At 47.6% G+C, this 16,883-nt stretch overlaps 1 protein-coding gene across 1 annotated transcript in view; it reads left to right on the top strand.

Annotated features, from left to right (window-relative positions):
* The first annotated feature begins 1,160 nt into the window (after nucleotides 1–1,160).
* The window catches only part of LOC115548530 (solute carrier family 22 member 13-like), a 43,285-nt gene continuing 27,562 nt past the window's right edge, over nucleotides 1,161–16,883 (top strand). The window contains exon 1 of the mRNA XM_030363251.1: nucleotides 1,161–1,925. Coding sequence (XP_030219111.1) covers nucleotides 1,874–1,925 — 52 coding nt within the window. The 5' untranslated portion in view covers nucleotides 1,161–1,873. The remainder of the gene's footprint in view (nucleotides 1,926–16,883) is intronic.

Genomic DNA, 16,883 nt, shown 5'->3' with positions numbered 1-16,883 from the left:
GCAATGTCAGTACCCAACTATGAAGTATTTCAAGAGATTTCTTTCCCAGATAAATATAGAAAAGTTACCTCAGAGGACCAAGAGCGAATTAGAGATCTTTTACAGAAATACAGGGAAAGTCTGTTCAGAGAAAACAAACATTGGTACACTATTGCCACAGCTGGCACAGAATTTAGCACTGAGCTTATTGATTCGGTTGTTGAACATAGTAGTACAATATTTGATCTTAATTACATCATGCAGAATCTCCCTGGATTCAAAAACAACACGGGCAAGACATTCTGAGGATAATGATTGAGGTATTTGGAGACTTTTAGTTCTGTGAGGCTGCTCAGCCTCATGATGAGACAAGCACTATTTCCCATGCAATTACTTATTGCCTTCATTTGTATTACAACTGTCATATGATCTATAGTCTAGTCATATAGCCACTCTATCCTTCTTCAACCTTATTATTAGTTATGTTTGTGTTTGTCGAGGTCCCAAAACTACCTGTTGCATCCTGCAACCCAAGGTGCTCCATTGCAGCAGCCAGAAAGAGTGCAGTCGTGTCCTTGATGACAAAGTCTTGGTTTGCAATCTGTAATCTGCATGTGGACCACCCTTTGCATTGTTGCACCTGTTAGACATATGCTATTAGATGTACACCATACATGTCTTTGCTATATGTCACTGTCAATGTTTCTCTGACTCACATTTTTATATCCACCCACCCACTTGCTGACTGGCATCTTGTGCACGTGCTCACTCGTTCAATCTTTCATTGACACCTTCTCTCTCACACACACACACACACACACACACACACACACACACACACACACACACACACACACACACACACACACACACACACACACACACACACACACACACACACACACACACACACACTCTCTAGGATGTTAGTGTCACATCTCACATCGCCCATGCCCAAATGCAAGACATTAGTAACACAGTAAAATCATGCTGAACAACCTTCCCGGGTAAACCTCTGCTGAATTCATGATGACAGGGGTGTGTTTCCCATCCCACACCAAAGAACAGTAATCCATGATCGGTACCCAGGCATGTTCATGTTGACTTGATTTTGAACAAAAATAAAACAAAAATAACAAGTACTACAATCAATTAAATTGACATGTCGATGGTATTTAATTTTGTTAGTGTAACCCAGGTTATTCTGTAGTCTCTTAAGTACTGGAGGCCTAGTTTACGATGCTTCCAGAACGCATCGCGGGCGCATGACGGCAGACAGCCGATGACACGGCAGCACAGAGAAAGTTACGGGACACACACGCAACTGCGATAGTAGTTTATTGATGAAGGAAATGATATAGATACCTAAATGATAAAAATAAGATACCTAATAAAATAAACTGTATTTATTAAAGACACTTGTTAGAGAGAGAAAACTACTAGGCCTAGTGGTTCGGGAGAAGTCTGGGGAGCTCTGGACAGGTGCTTTCCGAGTTAATAGACGGATTATCCTGGCTGTTTTTTTTTTGTGGGACGACTGTTTCAACTGGACTGATTCAACTGCTTTCACCATCATCACTGTTCCTGGATGCCAGAATCTCTCATCGGACATCTGTTGCATGGACATTGTGCTCAAAATCCAGGCGGCGGTAGGAACGAAATTAAGGAACAAAATTGAGGATTATTTTATTTTGATACCCCGCCCGAGACGAAAGCCTTCCACGAGCCGGGCATATCAAAATGTTTATTGCCCAGCCGCTCGGTGATTATCTCTTAGCCTACTTATTTGCCTTGCGGAACAAGCAAGTCCTGCGAGTATGCAAATTAGGCATGTGCGCCAAACAGAAGAAAGACGTAATGTTGTGAAGTCATACAAAAAACCGATAGCAAGCGAATGCTAAACAACAGTGTATCACTCACACACTTTGGGTCCATTCTAACTTATGGTAAGAGGCTATTCTTTTAATCTTTGCAGTGACTGAATGCTGATGATAAAACGGATTGTTTTCTATAAGATGAGTGTGTGCGACTGTGCTTGTGTCCTTTCCGGCTTGGCATACTGCATGGTTATGAAGGCCTTTTGGTTAGTTGTGGTCTTAGGGAAGCAGCCTAGCATTGGAGTTGGATAAATTGGAGTGATTGTGTACGTGCGAGAGTGAGAGGGAGAGCACACCTGCCGTGGTGATGTTTAATTAGAATTAAACATCACCACGGCAGAATTATAATTTGAGGCTGGGTATTTACTGTACTTATTACCAAAGGATAATAATTATGTAATATAATCCGTTTATTCTTACCTGAATATTAGACCACCGATGCTGAAGAGCCTCTCTACTGGAGCGCTTGAGGGCAGAGCAGTGTTGTGTTTTATGAACAGCCTTCTGAGCTTTGAAAACTGCATGTATTCATCAAACCCATCTGTGGTTGGGGCATCCAAATAGGTGTCCACTTCAGATTTTTGAATAGCTTCAGGTTTTTGGTTAAATCTGAAGAATGACGCTGCAGGATCTTTCTAAATCTATCAAAATCATATCTAATATTTCAATTTCTAGTGGGCTTTTAATTTGAAACAACACATCAGAATGTCCTGCAACTTCTTGGGTGACCCTATGGGGTCGTCACCTATGACCCTGAAGTTGAATGAGTCTGTGATAACAGGGCGTTACCTTTTAAATTGAAACCAAATCTCCAATAAAAAAATATTGGCATAAGCTTACATTTGTCAATTTGTTGGGCTTTTATTTTGAGTTAGTAAGTATAGGCCTATATCACAACGTCCGTACATTTCCTTTGATAGTAGGCTATTTGCCTTTATTGACTGTCTTTTGGTATGTACCCGACGAATGCTTTTAATTTGAAACTAGTTCTGAGACGCTTACCGTAACGGATAGTAAAACAGGTTCAGCAAAAAACTGGGTCGGCTGGCTTGACTCATGGACATAATAAAGGATGGACCACGGACTGGAAAATGGCCGCCCATTCATTCCTATACAAACTGCTCAGTGGCGCATGGTAACATACAGGAGCGATTGGCTTCCGCGTTATGCGGCCAAGACACGTGGGCTAGTCCGTGACGTACCGGATGCAGAAATATAGAACTGATACCGTAATGCACCGCTTCTTTGTCTTTGGATCTTTTGAATAAATGGATCAATACATGATGAATCACAATGATCGCAAGCAGAGGACCGTGAGAGTTATTGAGCAGCAGATGAACCAGTCCAAAAATCGGACACGTTAACGGAGCACTGAACTAGGCCCTCTCGGATGCCATTTGTTTCACTAGGTCTCCTTTCAGCTGCACACCAGCGAGATAACGGCTAATAAAACGCTTGAGGTGGCGTTTTGAAAAGAAAAAACTTACATTTTTTTAGGACATGGCATGAAGGTAATTATGAGCCTTTGGTTGATATCCAGACATTTTTTGCGGAGACACAATCCTGTTCCCCACTTGTATTGGAGTGGACGGCGATATCTACTTCTGGGCCGCCTGAAATGACGGACCCCCGTCCACAGCCAGCTTAAACAGCTGCAATACCAGGCTTGGCCTCTGAGCACTGGTGGATTGCGGAAGTATGTGCCTATCCTGGGGGCCTGGCTTGACTGCCGTTCTCGATGTGACGGCTGGCTTGACCGCAGTGAATATTGACGGGTATTTCGCACACTGGGTAAAATAAAGCTTAGAAATAAACGATAGGCAAAGATGTTGTTACTGGAGCTAATAGGCTACCATCAAAACGTGGGATAACTAATCGGAAATCTGTTTACAACGTCGGGGGGAAAGATTTAATTAGGGATATCTGGGGTAAGGTGACCAGATTTCTGAACTGAAAATCGGGGACATTTTCAATGCGGCGGTGAAAAATCCTTACATATTATCATTATGAAATAAAAAATGGGGACAAGTACTTTTTCATGTATTTTAACCAGCTTTTATTACACAAAAGGTCAGAGGCGCCATTAGTGGGCGAAAAGTTAGGACAATTCTGTGGGCCAGTGACTGACAGGGGCCCTGAAAAAATATTAGAACATTAGTTATGTTAATAAAAAAACATCATTAATGGATTTTAATGGAAAATCAAATTTATAATTAAACAAACACTATCAGTATGCAGAATGTTTCCTTCATGTCTTCACAGTGTTATATTATCACAACTCAATGTCATATTGTAAAGTTAGTATCGGACAATAAGATAATTGAAGCCTTCACAGGTAGAGGTGTGGTTACAGAAACTGCACATGGTTGGCGTTGCCTGTGTGTGTGTGATGGTGGGACCCAGTGTGATATCTTTTAATGGGGCCCAACATCCCTGGTGGCGCCCCTGCAAAAGGTTAATAAATCAAAATATCAGCACCCACAAATATCATGTATCAGTAGTGCACAGCAGTGTCAAAAACACAAATATAGAATAATACATGAGAAAAAAATCTCTCTTCCAAAGTTAAGTGTCATGTGCAAAGACAGCTGCCAGACCAGTAGCTAGTAAATATCATCAAGATGTAATTAGTAATAATTACCAAGTCAAAACATATAAAAAGATGTAAGACTCTCGTCTGTTCTCTTCTCCTTCAATGCTTTTCTTTTCTTCACCCTTCTTTCTTCTCTCCTTAGCTTCCCTCTGTTGTTTAGTTCTATATTTCTGCCTTTCCATACTATTCTCCTGCTCTTTTCATCTTCTCTCCTTCACTCTGTTGATTACTTATTTATTTATTATACCTTTACTAAAAACATTGACATAAAACAGTGACTCAGGGCATCAGCTAATCAAATGGTCTGCATTTATAACTACTACAGTCATTGGTTACCCACACAGCCCGACAAAAAAAACAGCAGCCTAACACACACAACTATCAACCATTGACTGATTATTAATTAATTTATTATTAATAAATAATGTCATCATTATTATTATTTTAACAGTCTCAGGTCCCTATGCCTACAGGAAAATCATATGCTACCAAAGCAGTCTTCCACCTCCCCCTCTTCCAAAACAGAGCCACATACAATGTCATCACCTGGTAATCTCATGCTAACGTTAACATTACAGCTTCACTAATGACCGATATGAAAACATTGTCATGATTTTAACGTTCACTGACTTTTATAACGTTACGTTAGGTCTTCAGTTCAGATAAACAATCATACTTATTTTAACGTTACCACTTCACACACACACACACACACACACACACACACACACACACACACACACACACACACACACACACACACACACACACACACACACACACACACACACACACACAGCCAAGTCTACTGCCAATTCACACAAAATAAATAAGTTCATACACAACATACCATTTATGAGACCGCTGATCTTCTCTTTTTCCTTTTTGCCGCCTCTAGATTGTTGTTGTTGACGCTGCTGCGTCTGGTCGTACGTCCTGATAACGTCTGTACGTCATACGACGTCTTCTCTGGTGCTGCGTTAAATTACTACCGTAATAACTGGTGTTTGAGTCTGCGCGCATTTTTCCCCCATTCACTGTCAAAATCGGGGACATTTCCGGGGACAGCTTTGACCGGGGACAGATCACCGAAAACGGGGACTGTCCCCGGAAATCGGGGACGTCTGGTCACCTTAATCTGGGGGGGATTTCACAGGTGGGACTGGCAAGTTAGCCCATATTATTTATCTTTATTTCAGACTCATATAGGTCCATATACACGACAGTACAACAGACAAAACAACAACAGACAAATAAGAAACACAACTAAAAAACATACAGACACTCTCTCCAATGCTTCCAGAGACTGGAAGTGTATCTGATGCTGCTTAACTTCGGCATGGTTAAAGTCATTATAATTTCATTTTTGGAGTCCATCAATCTCATCATAAAACTGTACATCAGATTCCTGAGCAATGCATTTAAAGTGGGAACACCACTGTTTACAAACAGTTGACTGGCACTTGTGCACCTTGGTAGCCTCAGCAGAATTCTTAGAGCATCATTATACGCCACTCTCAATTTGTTATATTTACTTTTACTGTATCTGCACCACAAGTGGGCAGTATATAGTGGAGTACAATAAGCTTTAAAAAGGGCAATCTTAACATCATCAGTACACATATGAAATTTTCGTGACAACATGTTAGCTTGTGCATATAATTTACAGTATTGTCTCTGAACATCATCATCGTCACTGAGGTCGTCCCTAATGATGTGACCCAGATATCTGACCTTATCCACAACATTGAGCACCTTGTCAGCCAAAAGAAAAGAAGGGAATGTTGCATCCCTATCTTCCTTAGTTTTCATGATCATGACTACACTCTTTTTGGGATTAAACTTGATATCAAAGAGCTGTCCATAGTCAGAACACACTCTGAGCAACTGCTGCAGGCCAGCTGAACTGGGGGTCATAATGACCAGGTCATCAGCATACATTAAATGATTAAGTAGCCTTTCTCCCACCATGCATCCAGTCCTGCACATTGTGAGTCTTTTAGAGAGTCCGTCCATATACAGATTAAAAAGTACTGGGGATAAAATCCCTCCCTGTTTGACCCCGTTTGTCACTGAAAAGGGCTCTGATATAGAATCTCCCCATCTGACTTGCATGGTTTGATTGGAGTACCAAAAATGCAATACACGTACCAAGTATTAAGGAACACCTCTTTCTCTTAGTTTAGCAAATAGTTTACCATGGTTTAGACGGTCAAAAGCTTTTGAAGCATCTAGGAAGCATGTGAACATGGTGGAATTATGATTACTGTACTTATGTACTGCCTCTTTTAAGGCATAGACACACATGTCCGTACCATGTTTGCTTTTAAAACCAAATTGTTCATCAGCTGTGACAATATACTCTTGTAATCTATCAAGTATTATTCTCTCTAACACCTTTGACACCACACTAGCCAAGGCTATTGGCCTATAGTTGTCAATACTCGAGAGCTTCCCTGTTTTTTCTTTGACTACAGGTACTAGTAGTACTGACAGCATATGGTCAGGCAGAATTCCATGCATTAGCATTCCTGACAGGCACAGGGCAAGTAATACTGATGCTCTATAACTAGAGTACCTCAAGTGTTCAGCCGTTATCTGATCAAGGCCAGTTGACTTATTTAGAGACAACTTCTCAATAGCATTTCTAATTTCATCAGGCCTAATGACAACATTATCATGTGAAACAGCACCAACATTAAAAACATCACTTTTAACAGTTAAAAAGGTCTTCATAATGTCTCTTCCATAGATCAGCAATATTTGGACTCCCTGTGACCCCATCTATATTAGAGGGCAACGGTACCTTATTATTATTTATAATCTTTACTTCTTTCCAGAAATCTAAAACATCTTTTTGCTGCAACTTTCTAGCCATTGAGTTTGCCCTCAAGGTCTGCTCGTTCCTCTTAATGAAACGCACTGCCCTTTTAAAGTGAGCTACAGCATGCTTTTTTGCATCACATTCTGGACCACTCCTTGGTTTGCCAGCATTGATCCATACTTTAATGGTTTCCCTGGCCTGTTGGTGGACTTCATCAATATGCTCATTCCAGCCTGGCCGGAGTTTGTGATTACACCTTTTCTTAGAGAAAACATTACTAGACTGGTTAAGACCATTTACAATTAAATTATACATTATGCACAGTTCATATTTATGAATAGAATTATCACAATTAATATTATTACACAGAATGGCTTCATAAGGGAGTTTAATTTTCCCTAGATTCTTCTCTGTGTTATCGTGATAGAACCTCAGGTCATCCTCTGAGAGCCTAGCCCACTGGAGTTTAACACCATGCCTGTAGTTTTCATTAGTGACCAAGTCCGGTAGGTTCTCCACTTTAAGCATGATGGAGACCGGCATGTGGTCTGATGCTGCTAGCCCATATAGGATCTCAACTTGCTCTACACAGTCATGAGCGTCAGCTGTACAAATAATGTGGTCCAGCCATGATGTCGTATTCCAGGCCTCACTGACATATGTGAATGTAGTTGCTGGCAACAGGACACTACTTGTTAAAATTAACTTATTGTCATGACAAAACTGAGTCAAATGCCGACCAAACAAGGACTTTTCATCACTGATATCTGCATTCAAATCACCCATTAAGTAGATAGAGGAATACTCTGTTTCCTCTATAAATGCGTTTAGGAAAGCAAGTCTTTCAAGATATAAATCTTCATTATTATGGCTTTCGTATGGTGTATACACATTTATAATGATAAAAACCTTGTTATTGCAAGCTACTTTAATAGCTATGCACCAGTCTACTCCCAATCTGATCACACTTATCAGGGGGTCATATTTTTTATGCCACAAGATAGCGACACCTCCAGGTATCCTACCCTGCACAAGCCCCAGACTCAGGTCTGTTGTGGACTCCCCTGCCCCATGGAAGTTACTGTTAACAGAATTTAGCTTGTCCAGATCCTGTTTAGAAATAAAAGTTTCTTGAATACACAAGATGTCCGTTTCCTCAAGGAGTTTATCAACAACAAGACGTCGCGCCTTGTCTGCTGCAGTTTGACCCAGACGCAGGCCGCGTGCATTATATGACACAACTCTCATGAGAAATAGATTTTTCTTTTTTACATAATGACAGCCCCTGCTTTGACTCCAGTTGTGCTCCTGGGCTTGCGTGCCTCATAGAAGCGCCGCACCAAAGCACCGTCTGGCCAAAGGCCAGGATCGTACATGTCATTCACTTCATTACACTCCGCAGTAACTTTGGAGGAGCTGTACCTGCTTTGCGCAGTGTCAATCTTCACACATGTTACATCATGACAGAGTTTGTCTTTCAGATACGCTGTCAGAATATTTACATCCAGCTCAGGCGAGAATTTCGTTGCAAATACACTCACCAACTTTGTCTTTACCGTCCTGATGTGACATCCAGGGCCAGTCCCGACAACTATTTTCTTGTCTCGCCTAGGCTCCTGCCTTGTTTTGGGCCGCAACGCCGGTACTCCACCTCCAGCAGCCTGTAGCCCCCGCTTAGCCACTATGTTCCATGCCGGCGACAAAGCCACAGCAGCGGCACCGCCCCCCTCCATTGAACCGTTGGCTTTCACAGCTCCAAGCCCAGGCTGAGAGCACTCCTCCCTGGCCAGTGTATTCCAGCTTGTCTGTCGTCTACGTTGAGCCGGGGATTTGGGCTGAGCCCCTGCTCCTCTTCCATTGTCCTTTCCCAGATTAGCCTCTTTATGAGACTGCGAGGACACAGCCTTGATGCCTCTCACCAGAGCTGGCTCAGCCACACACAGCCGCTGATTTAGATCCACTGTCATAGAGCGGAGTTCATCAGAAACTTTAACCTGCATGGTCATACCCTGCTTCATAATAGCAACATCAGCACTTAGCTTCTCAATCTTAGCAAGCAAACATGAGACGTCAATGCTATTGAAAGACACAGGTGGGAGTTCGTCTAGATGGTATGAAACAAAACGAGGTACTTTGTCTCCCAGCTCATTAAGTAGCCCAATGCAACTCTTGACATTGTTCACGTCCTTTTGATCCCCCCTGTGCTGAATGTAGCGCTGAGTGGTTTCTGGACATAGTTCAAACAGGACTTTTCTTGAACAATCCTCTCAGACGAGAAATGGCTTGTAGTCAACAATATCAGTTCATCCTGTCCCATCGTTTTCATTTTAATGACTAGAAAGTTCAGAAACTCATCCTCCACAATGATATTGCCATCCTCACCAGTATATTTCAGAGGTTTAGATCGCAACGCAGCAGACGCTGCTGCTGCCGCCTCCGTCATATCCGCGATCCGCGAAGAATTCTCAAAACAAAAGTATTTTCTTCAAGTATAATTATTTACAATTTCAAACACAAATTATATTAACTAAAAAAATCATGGACAATATGGACATCTTCTCATTTTCCTGCCGTCTCATCAAAAGAACTTCTTGGCTTCCATAGCTAGCATTATGCCTTCTATTTCTAGATCTTCAGACTAAGTTTACCTGTACTTATCTGAACGACATAATCGCTGTCACTAGATATAAAGAAAACGTTGACTTTCATTCGGTGCTATTCACTGAGTACAAATAAATAAAAGTGTTGTTATTGTATGCACTGCTGTTCATTGACTAGATCCAGCGCGTTGCTGCATTGCTAAATGATAGCAACTCTCCACTCATTCTCCTCTGACCATGCATTTAATTGTCTTCGACGGCCATCAGTTCTCGGCAATTCCTCTTTCGCCCTCTCAAGTCTGACAGGTTTGAAATGATACGGCTGTGGGCCATCATACATGTTATTTGTGGTTCTTGCCACCTCTTTAAACGCCATGGTTCTAGTACTAGGCTCAGGCTACCATTCACCACGTCGCCCCAACGTGACGTCATCGCCGAATGGCGGTGTGGCTGTACCTTTAAGCCCAGTTCAGACCAAAGATTCACCTGGCAACGCCTTGCAACTCGCAACGCCTTGCAACGCCTTGCAACGAGACGGGCTGCGACGTTCTAAAACGATAGTTATGTTATTATAAATCTAGTTCTATGATTGTAGGCGTAGCCGTCTAGGCTTCGCCTTATGGGCTTGTCCCCTGAAAATTCAAACTATGCACCTATCAGCGTGGGCACCGCCCACATTTCCCACGGTATCGTGTCTATATAACGCGGTGTATACCGTCGCTCATCCTCCACGCTTTTCTTTCAGCATTTGGAGGGTACAGCAGGTGGGAAACTAGACGGCTACGCCTACAATCATAGAACTAGAGTTATAATAACATAACTATCGTTCTATTTCATGTAGGCTACGCCGTCTAGGCTTCGCCTTATGGGCTAAGGTGAAGCTGCGAGCGGAGCCCGATCAATGTACTCCTGCTGGACCCCAGTCAAAACGACCTAAGTCACCAGAGCACATTAAGACTCAAAAAGCCAAGGAAGTGTAAAACACAACAGCTTTATAAAAACTAATTCCTCCTAGATCAAGCAAGGCAATGATCAAGGGAGAAAAACGTGAGTCTGTAAAGACTCCGGCTCTATTCCGTGCTTCATGGAACCCATGAAAAGGAAAAGAAAACCAGAGCAACACGGTTTCCATTAGGTCCGCTACCACCGGGGGCGGAGCTACGGAATTCGGCTCTTCAATAATGGGACTCTCTCGGCCGTTTCTTATTTGAAGAAAACGGCGGGAGTGCCTCACTGGTAAACAAAACCACCAGACAATTGGCGAGCCAATAGAAAACCCCCTAGCCTTGTTTTTCATTTGAAAAAAGGTGGGAGAGTAAGAGACTGGTAATCAAGACCAACTCGCCAGCCGGCGAGAGGAAATCCAACCACGCCGCTTTAAAGAACATGTCTATATTCTTAAGCCGTAAAAGGGGTCCCGGACTCTAGCACAGAGTTGCCGAGTGAGCCCCTGGACATGTCTAACATGTAAAAACGGACAAAGGGGCCGGGGGAAGACCAAGACGCAGCCGCGCAGATGTCTTCCACCGAAACGCCCTTGAGTAGAGCCGTTGAAGCGGCCACGCTCCGTGTGGAGTGAGCTTTAACGCCCAACGGTGGCGCCAAGCCCTGCCGAGAGTAGGCTAGGCAAACACCCTCACATACCCAGCGAGAAAACCGCTGCTTAGAGAGAGCGCGGCCCCTGCTAGCGTCGCTATAACACACAAACAACTGTTGTGTGGAGCGGAACGCTGCCGAGCGATTCACGTACATAGCCAACGCCCGAACCGGGCACAGGAGATGCAACTCCGCCTCCGCCTCACTAGAATGAGGCGGGGGGTGAAAAGCCTTAAGCACAATATCCCTCGACCGAAAAGAACTATTAATGTTCTTCGGGAGGAACGCAGGATTAGGTCTGAGCAACGCGAAGGAGCTGTCCTCGTTTAGCAACAAGCAACTCGGGCTGACAGACAGAGCGGTTAGCTCACCGGCCCGCTTGGCAGAAACCAAGGCCAACAAGAGCGCCGTCTTGAATGACAGGGCATCCAAAGGGGCCTGGGAGAGAGGCTCGAAAGGATCCCTGGACAATCCGCGCAACACGGTGGGGAGATCCCAGCGTGGTGTAAGCACGCGTGAAACAGGCCTAACCCGTCTAGCCCCACGCAAGAATCTCTTGACCAGTGGATGGCTGAAGATCGGTCCACCATCACAGCCTGCATGGCCAGCCGAAACGGCTGCCGCATAGACCTTGATAGTGGAGAAGGCCAAACCTTTTTCCAATAAGTTTTGCAGAAACGAAAGCACGCTTCCCACCTCGCATTGAGATGGGACAGCGTGGTTCGTCTCACACCAATTAGAGAAGGCGCACCACTTCGCCGCATAGAGGGAAGAAGTAGAAGGCGCACGAGCACTCTGAATAGTGTTGATAACCGTCTCAGGCAAACCTTTGCCCTGCAGGATCAACCTCTCAGGAGCCAAACCAACAGCCGTCCCGAGACATCGGGCGGGTGGTGCACCGTCCCGTGGGCCTGTGAAAGCGCATCCGGCCTGAATGGTACTGGCCAAGGCGCCGACCGCGAGAGCGCGGCAAGCTCTGGAAACCACAGAGCTGCACGGTTCTCCGGGGCCACTAATATCAGGGACAGTCTCTCCTGTCTGACCCGTTCCAGAAGAGGAAGGATCAGCTGGAGCGGGGGAAACGCATACAAGAGAGTCCGCGGCCAAGGTGTGTGTGCCAACGCATCTACCCCCAACGGGGGAAGATCCCGAGGGCTGAGGGAGAACCACCACCTGCAGTGCGTGTTCTCCCGGGACGCGAAGAGGTCCACCTGCGCTGTCCCGAACCTCTGCCAGATCAGTCTGACAATGTCGGGATGTAACCGCCACTCGTCTCGGCGGGGACCGCCTCGAGACATGAGGTCCGCCCCAAAGTTCTGGGCGCCCGCGATATGCAGGGCTCTCAGACTGCGGAGATACTGATGAGCCCAAAGCCAGAGCTCGACCGCCTTTCGGTGGAGAGCAGGGGAGCGGACTCCCCCCTGTCTGTTGATGTACGCCGCCGCCGACACGCTGTCTGTCCTGATCAGAACGTGGCGGCCGCGCACCAGGTGAAAGAAATGCAACAGCACTTTCCTCACAGCGTCGAGCTCCAACACATTTATGTGTGCTGTAGGGGGCGTGCGCCACTCGTCTCCGACCGAGTGAGAGAGGCACGTTCCTCCCCAACCCGTCAACGAGGCGTCCGTGAAGACCACTACGTAGGACGCCACCCTGCCCAGTGGAACACCCTTGAGAAGGGCGGAGGGTCCTTTCAAATATTCCAGGTCTGGCGACACCGAACGGGGGACGAGGAGCACCCTGAGCTTGTGTCGCCTGGGGTCCAACCGTTGGCGAGCAAACCACCGCTGGAGTCTGCGCATAAAAAGCAGACCCAGGGGGACCACGGGGTGGGCAGCTGCCATCAGCCCCAACAGGCGCATGGTGGACAGTGCGGTCACGTTTCTGCGAACGTGAAAACGGGAGAGCGCCGACAGGATGGCGTCTCGCCGAGGAGGCGAAAGCATCGCAGTCATGGTGGCTGAGTCTAGGCAAAGCCCCAAGTAGACTGTCTGCCGGCTGGGGAGCGGGGAGCTCTTCTCCCAGTTGATGGCAAAACCCAGGAAGGAGAGATGGTTTATCACCAACATGGTGTCCCTTCTCGCGGTCTCTTCTGAGTTGCTCAGAATAAGCAGATCGTCTAGGTAGAAGAGAATCCTCTTTCCCTGACGTCTGAGCGGTTCCAACGCCGTCTCCACACACTTCGAGAAGGTGCGCGGCGCCAGGGAATAGCCGAACGGCAGACACTGGTACTCGTACGCCATCCCCATAAAGGCAAAGCGGAGAAACTTCCTGTGCGCCTGCCGAACAGGGACGTGGAAGTAAGCATCCTTGAGATCCAGGGATGTGAACCAATCGTCCTCTCTCACACACCGGAACAATGCTCCGACCGTGAGCATTCTGAACTTCCTCGTGGCAACGAATCTGTTGAACACGCGAAGATCCAGAATAGGTCTCATTTCCCCTGACTTCTTGGAAACCAGGAAGTAGCGGGAATAAAAACCTAGGTGAGACTCGTGGGGGGGAACGACAGTGATGGCCCCCTTTACCAAGAGACGTGCCACCTCTGCTGCCAGAGCCGTGCTCGCAGCCGGGTCCCGTAGCGTGGTCTCCACCAACCCCATAAAGGGTGGGGGACGACGCTTGAACTGTATGGGATGGCCCCATCTCAACGTGGTGTCCAACCACGATGGCAGAACGCACCGCTCTTGCCAACACGCATAGCGGTTGGAGAGAGGGCGAGCCGACAGCTGAGGAAGACCGTCCAGGAATAACCCGTATTCCTCTGCCCCTACCGCCTTCACACTGCGTGTGGACCAAGGGGGGCTTCCCACGAAAGGGAGGAGGCTCAGCGAGCGTAGGAGACGTACCACAACTAGCAGTTGTAAAAACAACGAGCTGTCTAGACGTCGCGCTCGTGCCCGCTGAACAGGGAGCGAGCCGTCCGGCCGCAGCACCTGTGCGCATGCGCTGTCCGCAGGCTGTAGCCACAGCGCGCGGACCCATCTCCTCACCTATAATGTGGGGAACCAGGAGACCGTGCAACGAGTCTCTGATCCGTCCACGAGGCTCCAAGGGACGCCGCTTCTTAGAAGCAGGTGAACCAGAGGCCATGTGAACACGCCGTCCGACCGCCACCCTACAGCCACCGGGCTGAGAGGGGGAAAGAGGCAACATGGAGGAGCGCACCACAAGCGTAGGGCGCAGGTGGCCTGGGGAATATCGCTCTTTAGGTACCATGTACTGCCGTTCGGCCGAACGGTCTTTACTCTTTTCTTTAATAGGGAAAGAAAAAGTAGGAGCAAGCGTCCGGAACTTCCCGGTCCGTGGCGCTGCTGCTCTCCCCGTGCGCGGCGGCTGCGGCTGCTGCACCGGGGCTGGAGTCGGAGGCGGCCCCATGGAACGCTGGGACCGGCCTAGACCCCGCTTCCTCTCAGCCTGCTGGCGGGAGGAGCCTGTGAGAATCGTCCCGAACCGGGAACGATCCTCACGGACTGACTGCTGGTGCGCGAGCACCTCGGAGAACCTGGGACCAAATAGGCCATCCGGCGCTAGTGGACCCTGGACGAGGCTGGCCCGCTCTCGTTCCGGCACCGCAGTGTGGGAGAGCCATATGACCCTTTGAATCATGGTAGCCCACGCCATATGCTGGCCGGCCGAAACGGCTATCGGCTGGCATAACTGGAGGATGGCGCTGGAAAAGCGGGAAACCGCCAGCCATCTCGCGGCTTCCTCCGGGCCGTAGGCCTCCCTGTCAGCCGACAAGGAGACCATGGCAGAGGAGAGCAGGGCGATGTTGTTGACCGCCGCCGCGGATTGAGAGGCACAAACGAACACCCTGTCCGTTAGGCCGACAATCTGCTTCTGGAGGCGGTCGGGGGGCAGCGGCTTTTCGTTAAGGAGCCATCCGGCGCCCGGACAGAGAAGCGCTGCCAGGGGAGGCTCCAGACGAGGGATCCCCCTCGCCTGAGCATCGGCCCACCCCTCCACGTTGGTGAAATCCGTGTAGGATCTTACCGGAGCCTTCAGGGTCGAAGGGTCCTCACCGGCAGCTATAAACAAGTGCTGCAAAGGCGGGAACAATGGGCACTGGGTAACCCGCCGGGAAAAAGATGGGGTGCGAAAGCACTCGCCCTGCATATCGTCAGATATGGGGGCGAGAGGCGGGGCCGGCATGGGAATCCCTTTGATGGCCGCCGCCTCACCCATGATCTCCCGGAAGAGATCGGTCATCCGGCGCGGACCCTCGTGTTGTATGACGGTGGCGGTTGTAACCCGAGAGCGGGAAAAACCGGACGCCGAGTCGCCGAAGACGTCGTCCAGGGAGGCGTCGATGATGCCATCGTCGACGTCAGGTCCGAATAGGTCGATGGCGTCAGCCATTTCCACCGCAGGGGAAAAGAAGAGATGCCTGGAGAGGATCCCCTCTTCAGGCAGCTCCCGGCAGGCGACACAGGAGACGGGGGCCGCCATAGCAGCCGCGGCGTGGTCGGCGCCGAGGCACCAAAAGCACGCCAAGTGCCCGTCACCCGGTGCCAGGGAGGCGGGACAGGAGGCGCATAGGAGTCCTGAAAAGGACCTAGCTCTAGGAGCGCTCTCAGGTGGCCCTGAAAAGGGCCGTTTGTCCGCGGCCTCGCCCGAGCCGCTGCCACCGGCTTGGGAGATCCGTGTTGAAGTTCTCATCTTCTTAATAGTAGTTCTCAATTTCTCGCTGATAAGCACAAGTGCTGAAAGAAAAGGGAGGATGAGCGACGGTATACACCGCGTTATATAGACACGATACCGTGGGAAATGTGGGCGGTGCCCACGCTGATAGGTGCATAGTTTGAATTTTCAGCGCGCGCAGGCGCGCGCACGGGACAAGCCCATAAGGCGAAGCCTAGACGGCGTAGCCTACATGAAATAGAACTGGGCAGTTCACACTGGCTGCAACGCGCTGCAACGGGCTGCGACGCTAGGTGGTTTCCATAGTAACTGTGAACGCTCTGGCACATGCTGAGAGCCGCAACAGCATTATTTGCGTAGGTTAGGTTAGATTAGTTAGGTTTGCAATTAGTTTTATTTTTATTTTACTTGAGAGTAGGCTAGAGTTACTATGTCTTGTCATTCTCCACTACATCTGGAGAATGACAATGACAATGACATTGGAGTAAATAGCTGGAGCTTACAGTTAGTTTAGATTACCCGTTGTTGGATACATTGCATTTTCCGGTCATTTGTCGTCCTCAAATCTGTATGTGCACACAATTATTCATGTCTGCGATCATCACAGAGTCCACAAGCAGCAGGTCGCAATTACCGATGGGTCACAATTCATGACAGCAGACCGTCGAAATCTGCGACCACACTGTATATGCGGGGAAAATGAGTCAAACTCCAACCAAATGTTTTCAGGTCATTTGTCGTCCTCATATTTGTATTTGGACACAATTATT

Source organism: Gadus morhua, chromosome 8 (assembly GCF_902167405.1).
Source record: "Gadus morhua chromosome 8, gadMor3.0, whole genome shotgun sequence".
In the NCBI taxonomy this organism is placed as follows: Eukaryota; Metazoa; Chordata; class Actinopteri; order Gadiformes; family Gadidae; genus Gadus; species Gadus morhua.
The sequence above is the reverse complement of the archived record's forward strand: the minus strand, read 5'-3'. Positions and strand labels throughout refer to the sequence as shown.